This window comes from Anguilla anguilla, chromosome 7 (genome assembly GCF_013347855.1).
Source record: "Anguilla anguilla isolate fAngAng1 chromosome 7, fAngAng1.pri, whole genome shotgun sequence".
Classification (NCBI taxonomy): Eukaryota; Metazoa; Chordata; class Actinopteri; order Anguilliformes; family Anguillidae; genus Anguilla; species Anguilla anguilla.
In genome coordinates, this window is record NC_049207.1 from 48,957,256 (window position 1) to 48,984,704 (window position 27,449).

The window sequence follows — 27,449 nt, forward strand, 5'->3', positions numbered from 1 at the left end:
CTTTGGAGAAATAACGCATTAACGAGTTCTGATAGCTACGTCTTTGAAATGCTGGGTTATTTTGTCATGTTTTATACAGCTCGCAGAGTAATCCTGGTAATCATGCTATAAAGTCTAGCTGTCTTCTGCCAGCTGTTTGAACTTGACAGTAGGGAAAAAAAAGTCTCCATATCAGATCATTTTGTGCGGTGGGAGTGTGTCGCTTTTGTGAAGGAACATCCCGCACGGTTCCTTTCGATGGCAGCCAGCAGGACCCTGAAGGCATCGTTCAGCTGCAGCTGGTAGTGGTTGTGCGAGTCTTTTCGGAATCCGGAAATGATGAAAAATGTTTCAGGAGCAGACAAACTTTGCTGGTGAACGGGCGAACGGGAGAATGGAGAGAAGGGAGGGATATTGAAAGATTCGCGACGACAGCGGGATAATCCCCGGAATGAAGGATTTCTGAGGAAAGAAATCAATAATCAAGAGTGATTTGATCCCACAGAAGTATTAGAGCTAATCAACGCAGCCATAATGGAGCTTCACTGAGCAAAAGAGATGGAAATGACTCAAACTTGACCTACCAGAGAGCTCCAGCGATGTTTGAAAGGTAAATTTCTTTTTGAATGTTTGCAAAACTTTAGGATTACGTGTTATCGAAGACGTTTAATTATATTCACTGTGGAATACTGACAACCTGTTTGGCATGTCCGTTATTTTACTAACAATAAAACAAAACAATACATTACACAAACTTTTAGCAACATTATGTAATTTGCCAAGTTTGACGTCATTATACGCAGTAAAAACGATGTAGTTAACGGTTTTTGATAGCCTACTTTGTTAACGGTCTACTGTTTCACTGAAGTGTCGAGTTCCTGTTTGTCAGTGTCGCAGGGTGATCCTTGCGCGAGCTTTTTTTTTCCTCTTTCGCGTATCACGAGAGGCGACTGAAGAGAAGCGGCCCATGTCCCAGAAGACGGTCTTGCCTCCGGAAGGGCCTGCCGGGCCTGCCAGGGGAACTCCACCGGAGAGAAGCCTACTCCTTTCAGACTTTCACGGTAAGGCACGGCACCTTGACAATGTATTTGTTTTGTACCGACTGGTAAGTTGTTTATAAACTGTTTATTTTTCTTTCTTTGGCGATTCTCACATACTCCAACAGGCGGTTTAGATGTATACGAATGATGTTGAATACCTTCTATAAGAAATGGTATTACGAATTCTAATTTAAATAAATGTATGCATGGAACCACTTGCTTATCAAATCTGCAGTTTGGCCAGTTGGATACTTCAGGCCTAAGTATTTATGTTTGTCCTTGTATCTCAGTGTTTTTATTGTTTTGTTGTTGTTGTTTGTTTTTTGCTGTTCAATCTTATTTGAGTAAAAATCTGTGAGCATTAGGCTAACTCATAAATATTAACATTTTCCATGTATGTGAAACCAAAGCAAGACATATTGTAGCTATTATGTATTTTTTGTTTAAACAACATGTTTTGTTTTGCTTACAGTGTCAGGAGTACATATGAAATATAACAGAGTGAAACTGACAAGGGAATTAAATAAATAGCCTATGGTTTCAGGGTATGATTACTCACGATGAGTTTTTTTTCCCCAAAATCTTGGCCCTTCCTTAAAATATTCTGTTTTGGTGTAAGCATTATTTTATTTCTAATTCAGGGATTGTTCTGAAAGTACTGTACAGTATGTGTTGTGCTATTTTGAATTTGTTTCATGGGAGCACGCTGCTTCATAGCATTTGTCAGACTGTCGGCATGCAGAGCATTGTATTATTAAACTGGCCTGTAATTTTTTATGCAATCATTTTCTTCTTCTCTTTTTCTGCATAATAGAAACCTATAAATGTATGTGCAGGTTCCTCCAAATTATGCTCTTTTGAATTTTACCGAGCATCAGTATTCAAGCCAACATTAGGCATAATAACGTTTTCATCATTTCTAAATAAAAATTGAAGGAACGCCTTGGCAGCTATTAGCAGCAACCACAGCCAATTATGGCTCTTAATTAACTTTCTAGTTGCTTTTAAGATTATCATATGTAAAATAAGCTTGTCCCCCATTTTTTAATCAGGCATCGAGCCACTGCCATCCTATTTATACTGAGTGCTATTACTGCACTGTCAAAAAACCTAAAGTAGGACAAAGTAAGCAATCATTAGAGGTGCTGGAGAATATGGTTTCCAGAACATTCTGAGGTTCACCATGGACTGCAGATTTCCCCTCTCAAGGGACTGTGAATGTCTCGAGAACAGACCCATTTATTTTCAATAGCTACGATTAAATACCGCGATGCATCACACACTACTGTAGGACTCTAAATGCGTATTGATTTTTGGAGTCGCGTGGATGATAGGGATCGCTATACAGCAACTGAAGGCTAGACTCAGACCTCTCTCTCTGCGTGTGTGTAGTCCAGAGAAAGGTACCTTATCAGTGTTATTACTTGATGCCTTTTTTTGTTGCTTTCAGTGGAGTTACCAACACAGGAGGAAGATACAAACAGTATCAGTGTTGGGAGGAAATTAGACATTTGTGGTGAAGTATAGAGTCATTGGTCATACTGTGCTTGAAAGAAGAATGCCTCTTAGTCTGTCCCAGTGTACCAGGCTTATACTCTTGACCTAGTAGTGAGTCAGACTGCATATTCAAAATTCTTTAGGAAGGATCGAACCGGCAGTGTTGAAGTGCGGTTTTGTTAGCTTAAGGAACCCAAACAAGTCTTTCGAGAACACTACTTGGTCTATAAATGGCATGAACAGCGCTGTGCCGTGTGCACATCACTGAGTTTGACAGCAGAATGGTCACCCAGGTTTCGCCTCGTCCCTGCGTTCCTTCCGCGCGTAAACTGGAACCGTGGGATCCTCGTGCGTGGAAATTTACAGTCGTTTCACACCAGGGCCTTCCTCAGTCTCAGGCCCGTTCTCCTTGAGCTTTGCAAACGGTGGATGTCTCCGCTCCTTGTGCTGCAGAGCTGTGGTGTGTCTCTCTTCCTGGCTGTGCACAGTGTAACCTGAGTAGATCCGCCATGATGGAAAGAACCCTCGCTTGAGTGATTCACTCTGATATTCTTTCTCACAATCATGTTGAATTTGGCATTCATCAAGTTTGTGCAGCTGTTGTCCTATTGCATTGCATGCGTTTATGGGCTAGCATTAGCTACACGCTTTTTTAATTTGCACAAATGCCGTGCTATAGAGCTGTAAAAGCATTGGCAGGTAATGTGTGCCCAGGAAGCAGAATCAAGAAAACAGAATCCAGAAATCTGGCCTTGGCCAGATCTTGTACACGTACACTGTTGTGCAACTGTTCTGCAATTAAATGCATAAATAAATAAATAAATAAAATAAACAAACTATGCTGGCTTGACGTTTTTCTTGAGGTGAGGCCCAGTAAAATTAATCTCCTGCATCTAGTCTGCATCCATTTATTTTAGGAAAATTCCACAGGACATCTGTGTGCAATTTAACAGAGGGAGTGTACACTTGAAATGGCTGCTTTTGTAAAGATAAATAAAGAAACTTGGTATTTAATAGCAGAGCAAACTCAAACTTGTGTACTAAGAATGGTTCACTGTGTATTCATGGTAGGAAAGATTTTTTTATAAACTGTAACACATTGACTACAGAATGCAAACTTCCACCTGAGTAACGAGCCAGGAAAAGGTTGCGGATTGTGTTTATTCTACTCTAGGTGTATTAGTTGACCAGTTAGTTGTGCATGCATCCTTAATGCGATCGCCTGACACGGGCATTTGTTTGTTCAGTTTGCAAAAGAGCAGGAAGGGGCGATAGAGGATGTTAATGGCTGGACTTGACAGTTTGAAATGTGAGACCAGTCTTCTGCTCAGTTGTATCTCCTGTTTTTCCACTTGAATGTACAGTATGTTGCCTCTTCTTGTGCTGCTTTTGTTCTGGATTTTGATGTTGATTTTTGTGTGTGTGTGTGTGTGTGTGTGTGTCACGTGTTTGTGTATCACCTGTGTACGTATGTGTCACGTGTGTGTATCCCGTGTGTGTATGTGTCACGTGTGTGTGTGTGCGTGCGTGTGTGTTCTGTATCACATGTGTATGTCTGTGTGCGCGCGCGTGTGTTCTGTATCACGTGTGCATGTCTGTGTGTGTGCGTGTGTGTGTGTGTGTGTGTGTGTGTTCCTTCCTCTCCAGATGCATGTGACAATCGCAGTGATTCAGCGGCCCCCGAGGAGGAAGTGGCGGGGAGCCCCCCCGAGTCGCCGTCTGAGGGGCGGGGCACCGCGCCGGGGGGAAATTCCACCAACGGCGAGCTCGTTAGAAGTGAGTGTCTCGACGGGGCGCGGCTCGCGGCGGCCGGCAGGGGACGGCCACGGGAGAAAAATGCGACCGTGGGACGGTCTGCGTGTCGGGCTGGGAATTTCGGCCGCGCCAATTACGCCCGGGCCCGCGGCCGACGGGGTCGAGGCGAGCCGGACGCCTCTGCATAGCGAGAATACGCGAAGCGCAGTGACACCCGGGCCTTTATTTGGAAGCGGGCATTAGTCGGATTCATGGCATTGTTGTGGATGTGCGTGTGAATCAATTTTACTTTGTTTATTTGTAGTTATTGTGAGTGTATATGTGTATGTGTGTCATAGGATTTGGCTTGTATGCCTGGAGTGTTTCAGCTCTTGGTTCAGATCTGATTATTTGAATATTTAAAGACCTGTTGCCTTGTTGCAGCACACAGATTAAAATGTCCAACTCCAAGTTCCACCATATTGTCTTATTTCAGGTTTCATATTGAGAAATAAATTGAGGAAAGTTTCCCTGTCACCGTAAGACACTTTATAGGATCGTGCAGCTTTGCATATGGCAGAATGTTTTTTTTTTGGATTGATATATCAACGATTCTGATAAATGGTGTCCAGAAATGGCCGGGGGTCTGTTTCTGGCAGGGAGGGTGTCGGACATTTTGCAGACGTTGTGCACACAGATGGATCGCGGGTTGCAGACTGGGTTAAATGGGGTCTGGGAATGTGAACCCCCCACAAGCCTCCATTGTTTCTGATGTGAGGCCCTGGTCTTTTCTGGAACGTCCCTGGGTTTAAGCAAATGGACAGGGACTCGCCTATGTGGATTCACAGGGTTTTAATGGAGGGGCAAAAAAAAAAAAAAAGAATAAATATATAAATAAGTTCTAAAGATTCAGTTTTCCGGACACAATTTGCTTCTCTCAGCTGTGCTAATTGGGCTTTTGAACTTTTCAAAGTGCCTTTACTCGGTGCTTAAATTCCTTCCGGCAACAGCAGTGCAGCTACCTCACAGTGTGTGCTCATGCATCAGGCAAAAATGTGCAGTGTGCAATGCAAATTTCTATGCAAGTTCAGAACCATTCTTCTGTCTTATGCATGGAATCCAGTATTGCATTGAGCAGTCATCCACCTGGCAGTAGACCATATAAATGAGCTACATGTTTGATCCAAACACTGCAGCATCAGATTATTCACGAAGTTTAAACAGTTTTCTGTTCCTGGAGTGGTTATATTAGCCGTGTGGGCAGGTCTGTTGGTCTTTAGTAAGTCTCAGTCATGAGTTTAAGATGAAAATTAAACGATCAGACCTATTTAGGGTGGGTGGTAATCTCTGTAAATTCTGCTTTATTACAAAAAAGACTTTTTCTCCTTATGATGTTTTGATATCTTCTTTACAGCATGTCAAACTCTAGATTATGGTTTGAACATATTTCCTATACACACCAAATTAATTGACATAAATTATCGGCTATTGGACATGACAGGGAAATTATTGTCGGTATCATATACAATTTTGATATCGGTGATTATAATAGTGGTGCCTCGTTGTGTCATGAGGACTAGGCTAGGAATCTGCTGCTGAGGTGTGAAGATGTGACTGTAGGTCCCTTTGGATGTGACATGGAGATGTGATTTCAGTGAGTCAGGAGGATGTGATCACGGGGATCTCCTGTTGAGGCAAGAGGACGTGTTCCGCTTTGATAAGCAGCAGTGACTTCTGCAACCGTGCACGGCTGGTCCCACAAAATAAACCAAATCTAGATATCCCGGAGAGAAACATCTTTGGTTGACATGATTGTTTTCATGTTTGTTGCTCACAAGGACTTCCATCCCAGTGTTGAGGAAGGAAACGCAACACGGTTACCGCCCTTTGCCATCCACCAGTGAAATATCTACCACGTGTTTAGAAGGATTGTCTTTAAAACACATACACCCTGTTCCCACGGTCTGTTATCACAATTAATTATATGTAAGGAAGTAGTAGGTACTTCCACGGCTGAAGCAGAGTGAAATGGAAGTTTCAGCTCCTAAATGTTACCTGCACTCTGCTCCTGTGAGTAAGTTTATGGGGTTTGCTAACCACAGCTGCTTACACTCGCGTAGTTCTCGCACAGCCAACAGCGGCTTTGTCTTCTTTTTTATTCCCCAACGTGTTTTAATTATCTCAGTGTGGCTGCCCCATCGCTGGGGACTTTAGAGTTTGCATTGGCATGCAGCACTTTGTTTCCCAATTTGTCTTTCTTTCCACTGAAGAATTGTCTTATTCAGGCATATATGTTCAGATGCGGAGCTCTGGTAATCGGGAAAATACCTAAGTCTTGAATTTGGTATAACATCGGGAGTTTGTCAGGTTCCTTTGCATGTCGTGGTGTACCACCGCCGTCTAGAGTACGTTGTTGGAGGAAACCTGTCAGTTGCACAGCTCATTCTGTCTCCCTGAGCAGATCTCAGACGTGATGGTGAACATTACCTCCGCCTTCTGTTTATTTAAGCGCTCTGAGTCCTTCATTTGGTGAAAGAATGAATCGTTCAAATTGCATGTCTTCTTTCCAGTCGTAAATGAACAGCTTCTTCTGATCCATATCGAGCAAACCTTGTGAAACTATAGAATTTGTGGTGAAATAACCTCAAACTCACCTTCTTATCTCTGTGAAATCTAACAGGTGCGCCAACACAGTCCATTTGCTTTATGACTGAATGCAATATGCTGGTGATTGTTCAATATCGGCAGTTTTTTCTGCATGCTCACTAAGTCGCTTGTGGCTGCTTTTGTGTTTTTCCTAGTTGTTTGCCTGCAACTAAGTTACATCAGCGGAGTCAGCTTGTGTGGTCTAAACTACACCCCACAGTGCCCAAGCAGCATGCTGTGTGTGTTTATTGGGTTAGGAGAGAAACGTCTGAGGAAAGCCTCCAGCATTTTCCCTTCACAGGCCTCAAATGTGAAGTTATATTGAAATGTGAACGTATGTTTGCCTATTGTAGAAATGTGAACTGCTATGAAATTAGATGAAGTGTTCTTAATGTGAAGCTGATTTACCTCAGGTGTTATCGCTAACGAGTGACCCTCCACTCATATACACTCAGGCCTATAAGGAGGACAGGCTGTAGCCTATACTGTATGTTTTGTGCAACTTAGTGTTTTTATGTTCTGATGAAGGTCTTTGACAAAAATGTGCAGAAGTTGCCCCATATTTTGGAAAAACATGGTGAAATATAAAAGTAGAGAGTATTAATAGAGGTTGTTTAAAATGGCCAGTGTATTCCTTCCTCACCACTAATTATTTCCTCATTCTGTTGTGATAGAAAGGTTTCACACACAGTGAAGTTCCAAGCCACCTTTGAATTTTAATAATGGTTTGGAACCCATGTGAGGAAAGTTGTTTTGTTGTTGTCATGGTGAGGTTATTAAGGAAAGCTTCAATTCTTTCTCTGTTTGTAGTAGTGAAATGTCTTGGATAATGGTCCAGGATGGGGAGGCATGAAGGGATGTTGTGCTACAGTATGTCTTTGTCATATCTCACCTCGTTGTTTGTCAGAATGAGGCACATGTTGGTTCACCAGTGCTTTGTGTATTACGAATGTTGGTTTTGCTTTTGGGTTGGGAGCTTGCCTGTGTGAGCCACAAAACAAAAATGGAGAAAATTGTGCAGAAGTCATCCTGCTTTTTGAACCTTCACAGGACTAAAATACTCCCCAAACATTTGTTCTCAGAGCAGCCCAGTCCTTCTTCAGAAAAAGAAAGGGACTCTTTTAATTAGTCTCACTCTCTGAGTTAAAGGAGCGAAAAAAGCTCTGAATTGACTTTGGTTTTCATACAGAAATATCGTTATCAAAAGAGACTTTGGAGCCCAGCTGGTGCAGAAAGTAAATTGTCGTGACCTAATGCCGGTTTCGCTGTTTTATCGCCACATTATTCATTGAATTGTTGAAGACTTTTGAGTGCTCTTCTGGATAAAGAAGACACTGTTGAAGAACAGGTATTTTTATCTTGGGAAATACGGAAAGTGAAGCATTAAGGTCAAGTAATGTCACCCCGCGCTTTGCAGAAGATATTAACCGGGCCCCTCGTGCGGCCGACTGTCTGTCGGAGATTGCGCCTTTAATTTTGAAACCTCAAGGTTGTTCGCTCGGCGGGGAAATGACCTTTCGCGAGGGAGCGCGCCGCGGCGGCGTTCCGAGCTCGGCGACGCGGCGGGTTTTCGGAGGAGGTTATTGCGCGGCGCTCGTTTCTCTAACCGGAATGGAGTCGGCGGCACGTCGCCGTGGAGATTTACGGGTGCTTGTGTTGTAACGATCGGCTGATGGCTCCGCGGAGAGCGCTTTTGCCCGTTTTCTCCGCGGACCGGAGTCGTTCGCGCGATACCTGGAAGCCCGTCGACGAGCGGCGCTAACGACGACTGCAACGCTCGCGCGCCCACGCTCGAGTGTCGCTTTAAGAGCTCTCTCTCTCTCCGTCTTTGTCTCTGATCTTTGGTTAACCTGTAATCCGGAGTTTTATACGCTCAGACCCATTAAACGCGTTTAATAACGCGTCTGGGCTGAATCCCGCCGATCGTTTTAAACTCGGTTTTCCCTTCTTTCTTTTATTATTTTTTTTTTCTTTTCGGGCGCGCGGAAATAAAAGAGAGGGAAAGAGAAGGCATCGCAGGAAGGAATGCAGTTTAGACTGGTTCGAGTGCTGCCGTCTTTCTGATTAAATTTTGATGCTAATTTCTGGTGTGACAGAATTGAGCTTGATTGTTGTTATGCCGGAACTTAATCTTGATCTTAATCTTTAGACCCCTGCCTCCACCGAAATCATGTGGTAAAACTAAGTGGCCATTAAAACAGGAGAAGTAATTCTCAAGTGATTACTTAGCAGTGGGCTGTGGAATTGTAAACTGCATAAATAGGGTGAAATGCCACTGGAGAGGTTGATTAAAATGGCCAGTGTAATCCTACCTCACTTCTAATTATTTCCTCATTCTGTTGTTACAGATAGGCTTCACGCAGGAAGTTCCAAGCCGCCTTCGAATTTTAATAATTGTCAGGAAACCCGCGTGGGAGATGTTGTTTTATTGTTGTCATGGTGAGGTTATTAGGGAAAGCTTCAATTTTACCTTTCACTGCTGACGGTAATGAAACGTCTTGGATAATGGTCCAGGGATGGGAGGCATGGAGGCATGTTGTGTTACGTCTTTTTCGCTTCTCACCTTGTTGTTTCTCGGAATGAGGAGCGTGTAGGTTCACCTGTGCCTGTGTATTACCGATGTTTGTTTTGCTCTTGGGTCGGGAGCAGACTTCTTTTGAGCCTTCAAAACGAAACCCTAACGGACCCAGTGCAGCTGCACTCAACGCTCTCAGTCCGACCTGGAAGAAGCAAAAAACTTCAAATGAAAGGTTAGGGGAGTAGGTGGGGGGCTGGGTGTGGATTACTTTTTTTTCTGTCTCCCCTCGTGCTCCTAACAGGGTTTGGACTGTGACATTGAGGTTAAAGCCCTCCCCATTACGGAGATCTGGGGCGATGCTGCCCTTCTGGCCTGCCCCGCTTTGCAGGTTCAGCGCTCTCCTGGTAGGTCATTCTGTCGGGCCTCTCTGAGCAGCCGAGGATGACTGAGGGAGGGTGCGGGGGGGGTGTGGGGGGGGCGTGGGGGGGCTCGGTGCAAAGCCTGGTTCTCACTCAGCCACCGCACAGCTAGGCCCTGTGTAACGGAGAGGAGGAGGGGTTGGGTGGAGGGGTGGTGGGGGGGGGGGGTAAAATCGATGGAGTCGTCTGTGAAATCTCCGCTGGGGGAGAGCTCAGGGAGTGTTCCCTCGGCTTGAGCCCCCGGCTTACGGCTGTGATTGGCACCCAGGGGGGTCAAACGTTGCTGACCCACGTCGCTGTCTCTCAGCTGTTACATTAGCTCCAGTAAATGCTGAGGTTAATGTCGGGCAGGTAATGTTGCCAAATACCTTCTTTTTTTTTTCTTTGATTGTTTTTTTGTATTTTTTATTTCGTCTCCGTCAGTGAGCTGCGGGTGTGTGCAGCGGGAGGTCTTTGCTGTTTTATTGTTTTTGATCGCCGTTTGCCGCCCGTTTGCTTTGACGGGGGGGGGCGGGGGGGCGCGGGGGTGGGGGTTTGTAATGTCCTGCCATGGCTCTGTGTGCCATCGAGCTTCGAACAGGCCGGGTTCCTCTGGAAGCCTGTACATCAGGGCTGATTTTTGAAAGCAGCGGAATCTGTTAGTCACCGTTGTAACTGAAACCGAAAAAGGCGCTCTTCCCCCCCCCCCCCCCTCCTTGTTCTCTTCCTCACTTCTTGTTTTCGGCTGTCAGGGAGGGCAGTGCTCACTCAGAGCCTGCTGTCTGCCAGTGCATGCAGGCCTGGGCTGAGTCATCTTAGCGGATCTTTCTAGAAAACCTGAGTGGCTGTGCAAAGCAAAGTGTGTGTGCTTGTGAATGTGTTTGTGTGCGTGTGCGTGTGCGTGTGTGTGGGAGTGAGAGTGAGAGTGAGAGAGAAAGAAAGCGATATTCACATTAACTTTTTTGCAGAGACTTTCGATTGTTTTGTTCTTTTTTTTCTTCCTGTCCACAGTGTAAATTTGCATCTGTTAGGGGCGGAGATACAACGTGACCTCAGTGGGAAATGTTACCGTAGGTCCCTTCAGCCTACTCTTGGATGTATGGATACATTTGTAAATTACATCCATACGCGCACAAACTGAGGAACCAGAAGGCACCAACATCTCAAGTTTATCACCTTTCAGGTTATTTCAGGGCGTGTTATAAAACATTTTCCTTCTTTTTTTCCCCCTCTCACAAAATGGCAAGTGCTCCAATGTGAATGATTTTTTTTTCTCTTCCCCTCAGTGTGATTCACTTAAAGGAAATGACAATCTCATTGGATGTTCTAATGATTTATATAACAGTTAGACATATTAATCACTCAAATGTTTCATTTCAAAATCAAAAGGATAATTGATGGTACCCTCCACCTCCCATCCTAAATGAGAGCCCAGGTCAGGGGAATGGAGATGTGTGTTGCCAGTTGCCGTTTTCACTGTAAGAAGTAATTAAGCTGAACAAGGTCGCGGAGGGGTTACATTCTCCACTCTATCAGAAGCCAAATTACCAAATTTGAAATTAGTGAATCCCAGACGTCCTATAATCTTTGTCACTCTTATCCAGAGAAGGGGGGAGGGGGGGGGGGGGGGAGTGTCGCTCTGAATATTAACGTACTTCCCCGATGCCTGATCTCGCCGGCGCTTTGCTTCCGAAGAGCCAAATTTGGACTGATTGTCAGAGGGAATTAAAAGATCGCCGCACCGCAAAAAACAGCTGAGTAATACTGACTACTCGCACGGGGGGGGGGGATGGAAACCGAGAGCGGGATTTCAGATTCCCGCCAAATGGAAGGCTGCTTGGCGCGACTCGAGCGGGGACAGGTCTGCTTCGACTATAACCTAGACTGCCTCCAAACTGCTGTGCATCAGGAGTGTTATTTCCTGCACATTGAGAATATTCATTTCGTTTTACTGTATGCGGTCTCGCTGCTCGTAGGTGTGTCTGTAGGTAGAGGCAGGCCGTCAGTACTCATTTAAGTGGCCCGCTCTAATAAAAGCTGATTGATTTTCCGGGGGAAGATTTCCCCTGAATTAGGGCGGTAATTGCGTTGAATTACGGTTATGAACCACGGCCTGCTGCTGTTTTTCCTCGGCACTGCTTCATGGAAAAAAGGAAAAAAAAAAAAAAGATGTGTTTGTTATAGAAGCGTGCCGTGCCAGGTACGCATCATCAACACGCAGGGCACAGAGGGCAGTGCCCTCCAATTAGAAGCTGACTGCTCGTTTCAGGCTTGTTTTTCCGTTCACTGGAGGCAATCTTTGTTTTGGAGTGGGAAGGTCAAATGGTAAATGGGTTTTGATTCGCACAAGGGGGGGGGGGGGGGATTGCAAATAGGCCCCTCCTTTGCATTTTTGTTTTCTAATGTAATTCCCTTGGTTTTGTCACTAGAAATACTGATATTGAGATACAGGTTTGTATATAATAAAAAAAAATAAATAAAGAATAGAAATGTCCCTTTGAGTAGAAACTTGCCGCCGCCGCGCGGCTGTTTGTTGGGAGGAGAAATGGAACCCCGAGCTGTTTGAGGGATGCTGGGTATTCTACCGGTGCAGGTCATTGCGCATTTACAAATGAGCATTTGAAACGGACGGGGTGGAGAGGGGAGAAGCTTTAAAGAGGTGTTTACTTCGTGAAACGCAGAACCGAAGGGGAGGGGAACCGGAGACCGAGCCGCTAAAGTGATCGCTACTTTGTCGCGGCGGCATTTGTGGCATCCGTTTGCCCGCGCCCATTCCGAAAAAAAGCTTTTGGTGTAAAAAAAAGAAACAGGGAAAGTGAACGGAGGAATGCAAATCGGAGAATGACGGTGTCTTTATCGCCAGCGTGTTGAGTTTGGGACGGCTGGGCGGGGTGTGTCCTTAACACCCTTTTCCCACTGAGGGACATCTCTCACGGGACAGGACATTGCTGGCGTTCTTGAGGACCTCTAGGAGATCTCTTGCGCAGTAATTTTCGTTCTCACTGCATTTTCCTGGGACCTCTGGAAATATTAGGAGCTAGGACTTCAAAATTAGGATTTTATGTATTAACTGTTTTATAAAAAGCTCATTTCTAATGATAAAATATACTTTATTTTCATCTATGCTGGTGTGTATGTCTTCCTTTAGCATTAGTCTTTAGTGTCAGTCAAAAAAAATCTATATGCTAACCCAGTTAAGTTGCATAGAAACCGTGTAAGAAAACAGTTGTTCAGTCAGAATCGTTGCATAGACATCAGTCATTGTAAGATCATCAGTCGTGAACGTTGTTGACAAAAGAAGCCTCTGGCACCGATGAAAATCAATCGCAGTCTAGTCGGCCGTGGAGAACGTTCGTAGCTTTCCGGCTGATAAAGGAGAAGTTATCAGAACTGTGAGCCTGAGAACAGCAGCCAATGGGATGGCTTTCGGGCCTCAGAATGCAGCGAGTAAAGGAACCATGAGTCAGCAGAGTGAGAAAGCCGAATACCTGCACAGGTAAGGCTACGCCGCTGCCCACAGACTGGAGCCTGGTTAGATTCTGTTCATAGCTATGTAAATAAGCCTGAGCTAATGAACACAGCTTTATGGACTGACGTTGGGAGGAGGGGCTGGACGTTCTCCAGAGAGCTGAACTTTATCTGAGGCCTGGCGAAAGTAATTCACCATCCGGAACTGTCTTTATTGATTATGTAAATATTATGCAATAATATATTCATAATAAATCAACATTTGCCGATTTGTTCCAGCCTCATTGGATGGGATTTTTAACGGCGCGGCAAGACAATAACCCAAAATGAACTGCCGAGACGGCAAAAGAGTTTGTGTTCACCAGCAGGGGAACAAGGTCTTTCACTGACCAAGCCAGCCCCCTCTGTGACCCCCTCTACCTGCCATAGAGAACATTGAGGTCAGAACTGTAAACCGCTGCAGCACGCTCTTGGCAAAGCATGTTGAGTTAAAACACTGAGCCTGTCTCACGTATTCCCACGAACATCGGTGCTTAACTTTGACTAACTGACAGTTAAAAGCAATACTTATTATTATTTTAAAAAGCACCTTTTCAAACAGTCTGTCAGGTTCAGTAATGAATTAAACTCTTTGGCTAAACTGAGTTTGGGGAGAAAGAAATGGAATGCTGACGTTTAGCCTGCTTGTACTGTACGTAAGTAAAGGTCTGCATTGTGCTAGTAACTAGGCCTGAATCTGTTAAAGCCAGAAGTTTTTACAGACCGGCCTGAAACAGCCCAACAAGCTCTAACCCCGTTCGAGCCCCTTTGTGGAAACCACAAGCCAACCACACCATACAATGGAAAATGCGTTTTTTCTGCCATCTCGGAACGGGGGACTTATGCCGATGCTTATGCCAGCTGTTGATGATTGACAGCAACGGCAGAAAAATGGCCTAGAACTGCTTCTTTTTAAACACGTTTTTCCTTCTGTTAGATGTGACATGAAGTTTAACGCATGCACCTCTGCAACAAATGGCACTGGAGCAATGTCCTCTTTCCGTCTGTGTTTGTATGTTTGTTTCAGGAGAAATAATTCCGTGTTTTTCTGTTGAAGCTTCTCATTATTTCTCTGTCCTATCCCTTTTTGAGGGCCTTGTACATATGTAGTATATTAGCCTTTGGCTGTATGGCAGGCACAGTGCACACAACCGTGTCACCACACACACACACACACACACGCACACCCCGTGACACGCACACAGATTTCCTGCTACTTCCTGAAAATAATTTCGGCAGATACCCTAGCTGAATTAGTCTTTTGAGCTGAAATAATGTAGTGTGAAATTTCAATGAAGGCATGCTCTGGCTTTGTCAGATAGGAACCTGGGGATTTTGCAGACAGTTGCACACTCACTCACTTTTTTTTTAACATTTTTTTTTTTTTTAAAGTTCAGGCCTAGAGACACGTTCCTCCTCATCTTGCCTTACCTTCTGACATGCCGCACGAAGACCTGAATAATAAATTCCTTTTTCTTTATTTCAGCATTTTATGCTTTGCCTCTTCAATCCTCGTCGCCCTCTGCATAAAGAATCTTTATTGATTTTGAAAATCAAGTTTTTCATGTGAGAACGATGTAGCAGACCACGATACCCATTATTTCAAAACCAGTACGGATGTCCTGATTTTTTTTTTTCCTTTTTTTGTACACACTCTGAATTCCATTTTTTCTTTTTTTTTTTTTGCGTGACTTTTTTTGCGATGAGAGGCGAAGAGCGGAACTGCTTACACACGCTTCTGTACACAGCGGCGCTGGGCTTTGGAAATCGCCCGCTATCCCGCCGTACGTTTCACACACACACACACACACACACGCACGCACGCATCCCACTGTGGGGGGTATTCACCGAAAGGCTCGTGACAAATGGCAATTATATTTGTGTGTTCTTGGCGAATCCATCACACACTGGCCTTTAAAAACGCTCCCAGGACACCCCGCTCCTGTCAGGCAGCGTTCGGGGGACCGAACCGACGGGCCAATCCCATTCGGCGCGGTTCCCCGCTCCGCGGCGCGTTTCCGAGCCAACGGCGCCATGAATAATTTAGCTTCCCAATGTACAGTACGCCCTCAACAGTTGTTCCTGTATTGAAAATAAGGGGGGGGGGGGGGGGGAGTCCTGGTAAAGATGGTTTTTACATATACCCCCCGCCCCCCCCCCGATGCTCTGTTTTAGTGTGAGGTGTGTGTGTGTGTGTGTGTGTGTGTGTGTGTGTGTACTTGTACTATGTGTTACGAGGACCTGCACCTTTGAGTTTTAATCGCTAATAATTATTTATACTCTGTGTTTCAGAAATGTGGAGACACACACACACACACACACACACACTTGTATATAATGTGTGTACACATAAGATGTGTATGAATATATATTTTTAACAAAAAAGCACATTGGCTGGCCTTCCTGATACATGTAACTGTAACTCCAGTACTGGACTTATCTGTGTGTACTGTACCATGATTGATTTTATGAGTGGCCAAAGACAACATTGACTTGAAAGATAAAAATGTGTGTTTGCAGTGCACTGCTTTTAGACGTGTTTAGGCTCGTCTCTTTTGGGGCAGCCAGGCCCACGGAGAGGGAAGCTGACCACCTGTCCCAGAGACTGCTCTGTAGAAGGAACGCAGTCCTGGTCTGAACATGACCTCCTCCTACTCAAGTGAATTAGTCACCTGTTCCTGGACGCTTGGTTTCTCTGGCCTGCACTCAAACCAACATTTTCTGACTGTCTGAAATGCCCTGAACCTGAGCCAGACGTTTCTCTTGCGCTGGGTTTATGTTGTGGTTTTATAATGACTGTTTATATTCCATAAATCGAAAGCCTGACTTCTTTGAACAGGAAGGATAATTCTGCTGCCGGAAAGTGTTGGCTCGTCATTCACGGAAGGGTCTGTGGTCATCGTATAAAAATAAGCCCTTACTGCAAGAGCGGATTTGAGTCATTTATTTTATACTGTGTCTAAGATTATCTGTATTCCTTGGGTTCTCTAGAGGCAAAAATTAACCGGTAGTGCTAGAATATGCTAGAAAGTATTTTGGTGCTATTTAACACTACTCGATCAATTAGAACGCATGAGCAATTCTGCCAGACTGACTGAGTGAACTCTGTTTTCACTGATCGCAGTGTGAAGAGGCCTACAAAAGTGGCCTGAGTGCAAAAACCTAACTGGTGTTCTGTGGTTCACAAGGCATTCTTTAGCTTGCAGTTTGTTATATTGCATACAGTACAGCTATAAAGCTGCATATTTACTGAAGTGATTCAGGCTAAGTGCCCAAGGTTACAACAGTTGCACAACCTGGGATTTGAATCCACAGCCACTGAAATACAAGCACATTATAGTACACTGGCTCATATTTTAAATGCACCACAAAGCATTATGGGAAGTGAAGTCAGATTACTCCTGAAACACATTGCCATCCATATCGCACCCATTAACTTATAATAAGGATATAAATTGAGTGGAGTGAAGGATGTACCTTTGATGTACACACATTCGCCAGCTGTAGAGTATAGTAATAGCTGGTCATTGGTATTATATCTGTCCTGTTATACTCTCACTTTTTTCTTTTTGAAGAGAGAGATTTTTGTGTATCTTGATTCTTTGGCTGGTATATTTCCGAATTTACACTCAAATAGTAAGAGATAAAGAGAGGGAATTCTTGAACACTGCCTTCCTTCTTGACTTTAAATCAGGCAAAATATCACGTTTTCTCCATGTGTTCTCCAACAGAAAGCTGTTTTGACTAGAACAGCTACTCTGCTCTGCTCTTAAGAGCATTGCCCATGTGATAAAAGCAGTGTGTGTGTGTGTGTGTGTGTGTGTGTGTGTGTGTGTGTGTCACGCTGATACAGTTAACAGTGCGATAAACATTTTGTGCTTTGCTGAAGGCTAACCAGCGTTAATTTGTATCCGATTCGTCTGTATCCGGTCTGCCATTGTTCCAGAGGCTTCTTTCTTCCTTTGAAGGGCATTCAGATCCAAACAGAAAGGTGGATCAATATTCCACTTGCTGTTGCCTCCAGTTCCTTTTGTGCAATGTCCAGGCCCTCTGTTAACTGAGCGCAAGACTTCCGGAATGCTCTGTAGTGCTGGGTTGGAGCTCAAAGATTAGCGCAGGTGGAGTGCAGAGATAATTGTGGTTTGTGTCTCTGTTCACATTTAAATGAATGTGCGAAGTGTTCCGCTTGTGTGTAGCCATTTTGCAAGCGACGGGTTCTCAGTCACCTTGGCGCAACGTTTATACGTGCTGGTGCCATTGTGGCCTTCATGATGGCAGACTTAACGCTCGCTAAACTTTATTTACAAGTGACGGAAACCCAGAAATAAAAATGGAAGCCGGCGACAGAACCAAATATTTTCTAACGTCAGTTAACGTCAGAACTACGGCTTGAAAATAAAACTTCCCTTGACCTCATTATTATTTCTTTGAGGAAATTTCACATCACGCGGTTTAAGACCCCATTTAATCACTCGCAGTGTTGCCTGAGAACAGGGGAATGAATTGTTGATGGGAGGCTTGCGAGCGGTGTTTTGGTGAAATTTCCGCGCAGTGAGAGTGTCCTCTTCGTGGCTGTTCGGTGGAAGCGAGAGGCCGTGCGATTCCCCAGGTGTCTTTGTTTATAAACGCCCGCGTCCAAACGCGCCCAGGACGGAAGGGTGGGCAGCGGCCGCGCTTAATTGCGTTGTTTTACATTCCTGCCCGTGGCCTCCTGGGTGAGCCTGCGCCGGATTTTTCCCTCTTGTTAACAATAATTGCGTCTGTTGGCGCGCAGTCAAAATATGAAACTCGGCACTTCTGATTTCGAGAAAGCTCAGGTATTTTACAAAATGGCACTTTCATACGCTGTCACGAAGTTTGGCTGCGATTATTGTCGTCGCGGTTACAAAATGCGGAGTTTGTAAAAAAAAAAAAAAAAGAGAAAAAAAAATTAAAAAAAGGTGGGGAGAAGAAAAAAGAAAAGGAAGAATGGGGGGGGGAGAAAAGCAAGAGATCTTGAATATACAGACAAAAAATGAATAATTCAGGAGAACTCATAAGTCATACGGGGGTCTTCTCCCTTTATAATGCAGATGGAACATAATGCCGAACTCCCAGCAGAGCTGAATTTGCACCCGGCTCCACTTCTGAAAATGCCAGCGCTCGGCTTTATCAGATGGGCCGCGCTTGACTTTTCACAGCTGTCACATGTGTAGAGACGGTTAGAATAAGGGACCGGGGGGCTCAATGAAAGGGGAGCCGGGGATCGAGCCTGCGGGCCCCCCCTCCTCCTCCACTCCACCCGCGCCCCCCCCCCAACCCCCCTCCCCCCCTCTCCCAATTCACCTGGGTGCTGCTCAGCCGCGGCGCGGCGGCTAAACGCCAGGAGAGAGAGAGAGAGGAGCGCCGCCGCCTGATCGCCGCGTTTAGGGAAACGCGTTCTGTTAGCGCTCCGCGGCGCGGCGTCGTGGCGGCGCTCGATCCGCTAGCGGAGGGGATAGCGCCGGGGCCGCCATTAATCGGCGACGCCGCCGGCCGTGAAACGGGCTCCCGCGGATACGGGGACGCTGCCGGGGAGGGGCTTTATCGCGGGTTAATGCGTTCGGTGACGGGTTGCCGTGTCTGTTGGTCGGGGTCGTTATGCAGATGGCCTGTTGTTCTTCCCCCTGCTGAGCGCGCTCACAAACACAGGCTGAGGAAATGCAGCTTTGGGAGGCGGCTGGAAGGTGGCATCCTGCTACTGTTACTTATAAATAAACAGAGCGTTTTACGATTCTCAAACCTGCAGTCACAGGAATAATACAGAAGCAATTGTGAAGCATAAATCTTCATTTATTTAAGATTCAACTGAGTAGTACGCAAGAAAACAAAAAACTCTCAGTGCGAATCTGACGTGCTGTGTTCTGAAAGAGCATTCTTTCAGGAAGGAGGAAGCGGTGGCATTTAAAAAATATCTCTCTCTTTTTTTCAGCTCAACCTCAGCGGCTCCCTCAGCCAACCGCCTCCGTGGAGCCCGGCGACGGAGATGCGGGCCAGAGCCAAAATGGCCGCCGCGTGGGCCTGAGCAATGGCGCCGGGCTGGAGCCGAGGAGGCACCCGTCTACGGTTTCCCACAAGGTCCAGCGCAAGCTGCAGTCCAGCCTGTCGGTGCACAGCGACAGCAGCAGGAAGAGCAAGACCAGCTCCGGCTCCTCCCACAAACCTGGCTCCTCCCCCGAAGGTAGGCCCCGCCCCCTTTTAGGCCTCCTCATGCCACCGCTGCACTAAAAACACTGTCCCGTACGGGAATCGCTCAGCTCGGGGAACCTGAACTCCCCTCCCATCGCCACCCCCCCTCCCCCTCACCCAACTCAATTTCCGGATATCAAAGTGTCAGGCTCTTAAATTCCAGGGCTCTTTGTTCTCATAATGCACACAGGTACACTTTTTAGAGTGCAGTGCTGGCGTTCACACTTCCCCCGGCCCACGCCCTGTCAGTGATGAATGCCTTCCGTGCATTAAGGGCACTTTGCGCAATATGGATATGATATGATGTGTGAGTTATAAAGACCGCCTGGGAGCAGAGATGAGTAAAAACAGTCGGGGGTGAGGTTTGGGGGGCGGTGGGGGGAAGGAGGAGTTGCTGCTCTAAATTAACTTGGTCCAAACGCTTAAGTAATAAATCTTTTCTGTTTTCGGATGTTATTTTTTAATTTTTTTAATTTATTATTTTTTTTAAGTGGCCTTGAGCATCTGGTTTCTCTCACACCATCTCAGACCTCTGAGCGGGCCCCGAGCCCTGCTCTTGAGTTTGTGTATAATATGATCTAATCAAGATGAACTTGCTTCTGAAGACACCTTGTTCCTCCCCCCTCCCCCCTTCCCCCCACCCCCCTCGTTTGAGAGCTTTTGGGGTGGGGAGGGGGGGGGAGGTGGGCAGGGGGGGCGGAGCTGAGGGCCCCGGTAATAATGAGATGTGTGTGGAGAGCGAGCGAGGGGCCCGGCCGTCCCGAGGAGATTGATGGTCGCCGGAGGTGTGACCTTTTAATGAGGCCCGAGCGGAGCGGGGGCCCCGCTGGGCGGCGGCGTCCGGCTCCCCCCGCGCGCGCCAGTCGCCGCTAACAGCGTCCCGTCATTACCGCCGGCTCCCGCCCGCCGCCGCGAATCACACTTCCGCACCTCCATTCCGGCTCCGCCACCGCCCCGCCCCGCGCCGCGCCGCCGCCGCTAACATCCCCCCGCTTCTGCTCTCTCGGCCTCATTAATTTCCATCAGAGAGAGAGAGAGAGAGAGAGACGGAGATTTTATTCTATTTAAAAATAATATCGTAATTATAATAAAAATGGTTTGTTTTTTTTGTGCGTCCGTGTGTGTGTGTTTGTGTGTGTGTGTGTGTGTATGTATATGCATGCATGCCTACATACATACATACATACATGCATGCATGCATACACATCAGAACATGCGCGTATGCAGATATGTATTTCCAAGGGTCACGTGCGGTGCATTAATAGGACATGCTGAAACTTTTTGGAGAAAATCAAAAGATTTTGGATATCGCTGTTTTTATATATTTGGAGAAAGTGAAGCTTTTGAAAGGCCGACTCCAGGTATTACACTCTAAATATTGAGAAGCGTTTGATATACAATTAACAAGAAGGACTGCAAAGGAACTAAATCCGATGAAAAAGGCCATAGCTCAAGTGCTTATGACTGTTATTACTGTGGAGTTTACAGTATGTCAGTTATTTATAGGCTCTTGTACGCATGTTAGTGAACGAGCGGCTTATTTATATTTAGTTCCCCTTAGAAAGCACCAAAGCTGCTGTTGTGTTTAATGTTTACAGGGATTAGCATTAATCTGTGTGTCAGGGGAGGGGGAGTGTTAGTGTAATATAAAGCTCTAGATGTACTGCGTCCAAGGGGGATTTGTCTCTCGGCTTCTGACTCATGAGTTTGCCTGCGCGAGGCATCCATAATAGCGCTAACACTGCGTACCCATCACTCACCCCGTGTGCCCTAACTCTTCTTTTTAAAAAAAAAATGAATGGCTTATACTTACAAAATAATTTGTACTGCATGTTTGGGAAGGCCTTGGCGTGAATGCGTGTTGTGGACGAGTCCGGAAGCTTCCGCCCATTCTACCTGCCGGCTGCTGCTAAGTCTTAATTTTGTTTCCTGTGAATTGCAACTAAGAATTTTGGGTTGCCATGTTCACAGTTCCTGTTAAGATGGTCGTGCTGAGGGAACTTAGGGTTGCCATGTTAGTATGACTCCCCTATGGTTTCCATGTTCAAATTCTTATTATGGTTACCAATTTTGAGGAAACATAGGGTTGGCATGTTGGTATAACTCCCCTGGGGTTTCCATGTTCAAATTTCTCTTATGGTTGCCATGATGAGGAAACTTTGGGTTGCCATGTTGGTGGCAACACTTTGGGTTTCCATGTTGATGTGGAATGCTCCTTCCTGTCCTTTTTCTCCCTCGCTGCGTCAGCTGACGATCGGTGGCACCTCCCCTCTGTCTCCTCTCTCCTCCTGTCTTGTCCGTCAGAGCGCTGCGCCTCTCTAATTCTGGCCTGTCTGTCGTGTCGCTGCGCTGATTTGTCGTTGGGGCTGCTGGAGTCGTGCTCCGCCTGCCTGCACGCCGCGGCCTGCGACGGCTGCTGCGACCGCTGCTGGGCGGAGCTCCAGGACACCCCCGGCGAGGACCTGCGCTGCCCCGCCCGCTGCCCCGCCCACTGCGACCCCGAGCTGTGCGAGCCGTGCTGCCAGCCCGCCGAGTGTCTGGAGTTCTGTCTCGAGTGCGTCGACCTCTGCCACAATAGCTAGCGCTCAGAACCAGAGAGAGAGAGAGAGGGGGAGAGAGAGAGGGAATGCGGCCCAGGCCAATGACCCTGTAAGTGAACACATTAAGCATCGCAATGGTTTACACAAAGAAAAAAAACACAAACCCCCCCCGTGTGACTCCTAGGGGGCTGTGTGAAAGCTTTGGGAGTTATCTTCTGGACCCGATGTAAAGGCCAGAAAAATGCTGATTTTTCAGGAATTATTGCACTTAAAAAAAAAAATAATAATAAATTTCTAATAATTTTTAGGTGTGTCCTAAATTGAGGTCCTATAAATTGTGTGAAGAACTCTGCCCATGTATGCTGGTGTGGCTTTGTCCAAAATGTATAATGGGAATTCCATTATATCTTTGACAAAGTTTAGGCTTATGCTGTGTGTCTGTTCAAGGATTAAGCAATCCAGAAGCAAGCACCTGCCAAGAGACATCATAACAAATTATTCTTACCTGAATTTTTCGCTTGCTGAGTGTACATATATTTTCCCATCACTTTGGCGTATTGGACCGGAAAACAGAATCCCCTATCCACAACTGCATGCAGACACACACACAAGCACACACAACACGTCGCATGAATGCTTTCCTCCTCTGTCCTCATAACCCTATTGCCTGCATTTCTCCTGGCTAAAGGCTGAGCTCTTTCATGGCGCCCCACCGCTTTATTTCCAGAGAGTGGCTCCGGCCCTCTGACCGTTTCCCGCCACAGGGGCCTTTGTTGTCCTGGCGGTCATCCAAACCGCCCGCTCCACCTGAGCGCTCTCCCGCCGCTCGCTACCGCTCGCTACGCGTCTCTCTGCCGTCCTGCTGATGTTGACCCCACGCGATACCCGCCGTTTCCCCCGGGCTGATTTCGGCCTTTCCTCGAGCCGGGCGCTCCGCCGTCGCCCGCCGCTGGACTGTGGCGGGTCGGCTCGCCGAGGCGGCGTCAGGTCGGCAATAAATTTTCCCGTTATAGATCCGCCCGTCTCCGCTGTGTACATAACCTAGCCGCTGCCTTTTCCCCAAGATTCAGACTAATCACAGCTGCTAAATTATACATCCAAGTGAATAACTGAGTTATTGAAGTACATAATGTTATATATTTATATAATTTTCATTGCATAAATTAAATATAGCCGAGTTCAGGTCTCGTAAGGCGTTCAGAGTTTCCTCAGAAATCCGAATTAATTAAACTTTTCTGCGCTGTAATTCTCTGTGCGCGTTATTATCGTTAGTATTCACTGCTGCGTTTTCTTTTTTTAAAACGCGCATTTGCGCAGTATCGTGTACAATGTGCACTTGCGCTCGATACAGAATGATCAGATTTAGCGGTACCTTGTACTGTTGCCTAAATAAGCAGATTCTGAGGTTCGTTTGCTTCCATATTAAGGGCTTCATGCGTTCCTTTTTTAGTGTTTACAATGACGATAATCTCTGCACGTCAGGAGCAGAGTGCAGTGTGAAGCGCGTTTCATATGATTATCTTTATTTCCTTCCGTATGCTGCTGGTCAGTGCAGCCTAAAAAAGAACCACTTTGATTAATCAAATATGAGCGTCCAGTGGTCTTCGGGCCTATATGAAATATTCCCTCCTGATTCGGTTCTGCACTGGACTGTTCAACAGTCCTGATAAAAGCGATGCAAATGCAGCGTTATTAGCAATGCCCCGCCCCCCCCCCCCCCCCATTTCGTTTGCGTTGGAGTCGTGCCTCTCGTTCCTGAGCATCAAAGTTTTGGGTGGTGATCACAGGCCGCTTCCCGGCTTGAGGTGTGAGGGCGGGGCAGCCCCTCCCCCCCGGAGCTTTCGCGGCTCTGCGGCTACACGGGGAGAACCGTGCCGTTACTACGGCAGCACAAGCCGCCGTCGCCGCCGAATCGGTCTTTACCGTGTGACAGCCCGTCGTCCCTACGCACCCGTCTCCTCTCAGTCACGTCCTCTCGCTTCCCAGAAAGCCGCAGTACGCCGCAGAGAGCCACGGCACACCGGCCCGTTTGGTGAAAAAAACGCTGCGCTGACTTCATTTCGGAACGTTTCCAGGTCGTAATACTCAATTTAAACGGCTTAAGGTGTTTAACAAAAACGTATTTAAGAAAAATAACCTTTCTTGATGAAAAGTATGTCTTTGAGGGCACAAATTCGACATTGAAAGAAACTATTTTGACGGTGGCAACACGGTAAAGAAAAAAGGGGGTTTAGCAACACGGTGAGAAATAACAGTAATTTGCCGTCGCGCCAAGAAGCCACGCAAGGCCCAAAGTCTGGGGGAAAAAAAAGAGGTTAAATGTTAATCAGAAGAGAGAAAATTGTCAGCATTAGTGCAGCAATTTGGTGGAGAAATTTGGAACATTGCTAATCAGCTGTACATGATCAGTCTATGCGTTCGCATGATAATGCCGCCATTATTACAAAATCTACTAATCAGTCCCTAAGTGGAATTCATTCCTTTGAAATGCTCTGGACCACTGATTCCTCAATGCTGCAACCCCCCCCCCCCCCCTTCCCCAGTCCTCCCCCCCTCAGCCCCTAGCCCCCAGCTCCCCACTGGAATCCTAAACCGTTGGGAAGGAGGTGTAGGTTGGGGCCCCCTGTCAGAACGCTCTCCGCTCCACACTGTTTCCCCTCTGTCTGTTTGGAGTGTGACAGCTGTGTCTTCAGCGGTTATGAGAGACGCCCGTCTGGCAGCCCTGCTTGTAAAAGTCAGTCTTTTAATATTTTATATATTTAATCCGCGCTGGCTTGGCTCTGCCAGGCGTGTGGGTGGGTGGCTGTGACAGGCCTACAGCTGATTACCCTCCTGTGGTACAGTACCGCAGCAGCGGCAGCCATTTTCTACCGCTCTAATTTCCGCGAGAGGCAGAGGGGAGGAAGTCTGGGTGTGTTGAACTCGCAGCCCAACTTGCGCTGTGAAATTAACGTCTTATTTATTAACGTCTGGATAAGAGCGTCTGCTAAATGCCTATAATGTAATGTAATGTTATTTTGCGCTCTTCTGTGGCGGCTCAGTCCCATCAGCTTAGTGTCGCTGTCTAGTCTGTTCTGGTGTACGTCCTGCTTAGGCTATTTACACTTAATGTTTTTTTTGTTTGCCGTGATGGTTTTGTAAATGGCTGTGGGAAAAAATAAATGCAAATGTGAAAAGTAATGCAATATAATTAAATATGCAGTGGAAGTTGGAAGTCATTGCGTGGGAAGTCCTTGTAAAGGAGGTGCTGATATGTGTCGGAAGGCACAGGAATTTGTAATGTGGAGGCTGATTGGTGGCTCATTGCTCATTAGTGACAGGCTGTTGATTGACGGACAGAGGGGACATTTATTAGTGTTCCAGTTTTGTATATTTTTTGTTTGTTCTTAACATTAATGTTGCTCTTGTGTTTTGTATTTTTTTATTTTTTGCCGTCCCCGGCCGTGTGACATGCGACAATGCAACAATGCGACGCGCGACGCATGCCAGACTGCTGCGTGCACTGCATCCTGGCCTGCCTGTTCTGCGAGTTCCTCACCCTGTGCAACATGGTGGTGGCGCAGGCGTCCTGCGGGGTCTGCAGCCCGGAGGCCTGCTGCTGTTGCTGCGGCGACGACCTGGGCGACGACTGCAACTGCCCCTGCGACATGGACTGCGGCATCATGGACGCCTGCTGCGAGTCCTCCGACTGCCTGGAGATCTGCATGGAGTGCTGCGGGATCTGCTTCCCCACATAGGGGGAAGACCCGCTCCCCCCCCGCCCCCAATCACCACAGCGCATGCCTTTGGGCCCCGCCCCTCACCGCCCTGCTGCCCCCCCCCCCCCCCCCCATCCCAGGACACACCCATTACTGCACACGTTTGGGCCCCACCTCCTGCCCCCCACTGCCCCCCCCCCCCCTCCCCAAGACACACCCACCACTGTGCACATTTGGGCCCCTTCTCCCGCCACCTCACCGCCCCCTCCCCACCTCCCCCCCCCCCCCCCTGGGGGTTTGGTCCAGATCAGTCTGGAAGTACAGACTGTTCAGACCCTGACTGACTCGACCTGGGGTGGAAGACTCTGGTATGTCTGACGCACACGCGCGCTCTTTCACAGCCGATGAAGTGAGAGATATTCAGCACTAAAGCCAAATGCTAGTGGGCCCCAGTGACATTTATGTTCTAAAAATATATATCTGGAAATATACCGTCCCTGCTGGAATCCCACAAAGACATTTTTATACGTTGAATGCCAATAATGCTCGTATAGCACAGTTATAACAATATAATCCGCCTATGAATGAAATGGAAAATGGGGCTGTCCAATGGTCCATGGTATCACTGAGACATATGTTAACCTGTCCTTTGGTTCTTCCTTTTCGAAATATGATACAGTAACGGCTTTTATAAAGTAGAAAATAAACTGTACATTTAGAACTGATAGAATTCATAGGCCAATATGCTTTATCAGTGGCTTTCATAGTGTTTCTGTTGTAACACTGCTTTCTTCCGGAATCTTCTGTTTTAATTTTTTTTTTGGTTTCTTTAAAAGTGTATGACACAAACTAAAGAACAAGTGGAGCCTTTACATTACATTACATACCAAAGAATAACCGTCAGAAATGTAGTTTTGTTTTTTGTTTTTTTCAAGAAGAGATACCGTCTTACACTGTAATTCCTCCTATACATCTGTCGGCTACATCTTTGGCACTTCAATGACCATGTGTGTGTGACCAATCAGGGTTTTATCTTTTTCAGTCTCAGACTGTTAGTTTTAAAAAGCACATATACTGTATAAATAGCATACTAGAATTTTAATGCTTTTATTTCAGCCATGTCTACTGTAGCTTACTAAATCTTAGGTCATTTTTTTTGGCTTGATCTATACAAGCTATGTATATAAAAATGGGAAATAATTATGCATTTCTACAATTAAAACAAGAAAAATCAGTATTTTAGTTGTTCAGAACTACAGTGTTGGGAAATCAGCTGCACAATCACCCTTCTCATGTATGTACTTTTTTCCACAGTTTTTTGTATTAAGTAAGACTAATGTCAAGGAATGATCAAAAAAGTCTTAAGTTAGGAAATAAGAAATGGTTGAGCACTAAACAGGTTTCAGAGCTTTGTGGTTGACAAAGCTTTTTAAGCCAAAGATTATGCATCTCTATTGGCCTCCATGTTTCTGTGCTAGGTGCTATTCTGAACATATGTGATGTATGTGTGTTGGATATTTGCCATAACCAACAAACTGATATACTGGAGATACATTGGAAATACTGGCTTTTGGAACAAGTATGGGAATCTACCTTTTTCAGTGTTAAGTAGTCTTTTAAAAATGTTTATCGAACCGTGCGCGTTTTGTGTTTCGTCAGTGTTTTGTTAATTGCATCTCGTTAGT

At 46.2% G+C, this 27,449-nt stretch overlaps 1 protein-coding gene across 2 annotated transcripts; it reads left to right on the top strand.

The window, feature by feature from the left end:
• The first annotated feature begins 45 nt into the window (after positions 1–45).
• mdfic (MyoD family inhibitor domain containing) lies at positions 46–25,951 on the top strand. 2 transcript variants are annotated; one of them, XM_035424408.1, is made up of 6 exons: positions 46–589; positions 869–1,040; positions 4,164–4,292; positions 19,270–19,518; positions 25,556–25,808; positions 25,923–25,951. In XM_035424408.1, the coding sequence occupies exons 2-5, from the start codon at positions 947–949 to the stop codon at positions 25,801–25,803; spliced, it is 720 nt and encodes a 239-aa protein (XP_035280299.1). In that variant the 5' UTR covers positions 46–589; positions 869–946; the 3' UTR covers positions 25,804–25,808; positions 25,923–25,951. The 2 variants fall into 2 exon arrangements, with proteins under 2 accessions (XP_035280299.1, XP_035280297.1); XM_035424406.1 differs by lacking the exon at positions 25,923–25,951 and having other exon boundaries at positions 47–589; positions 25,556–25,863.
• The last annotated feature ends 1,498 nt before the right edge of the window (positions 25,952–27,449 follow it).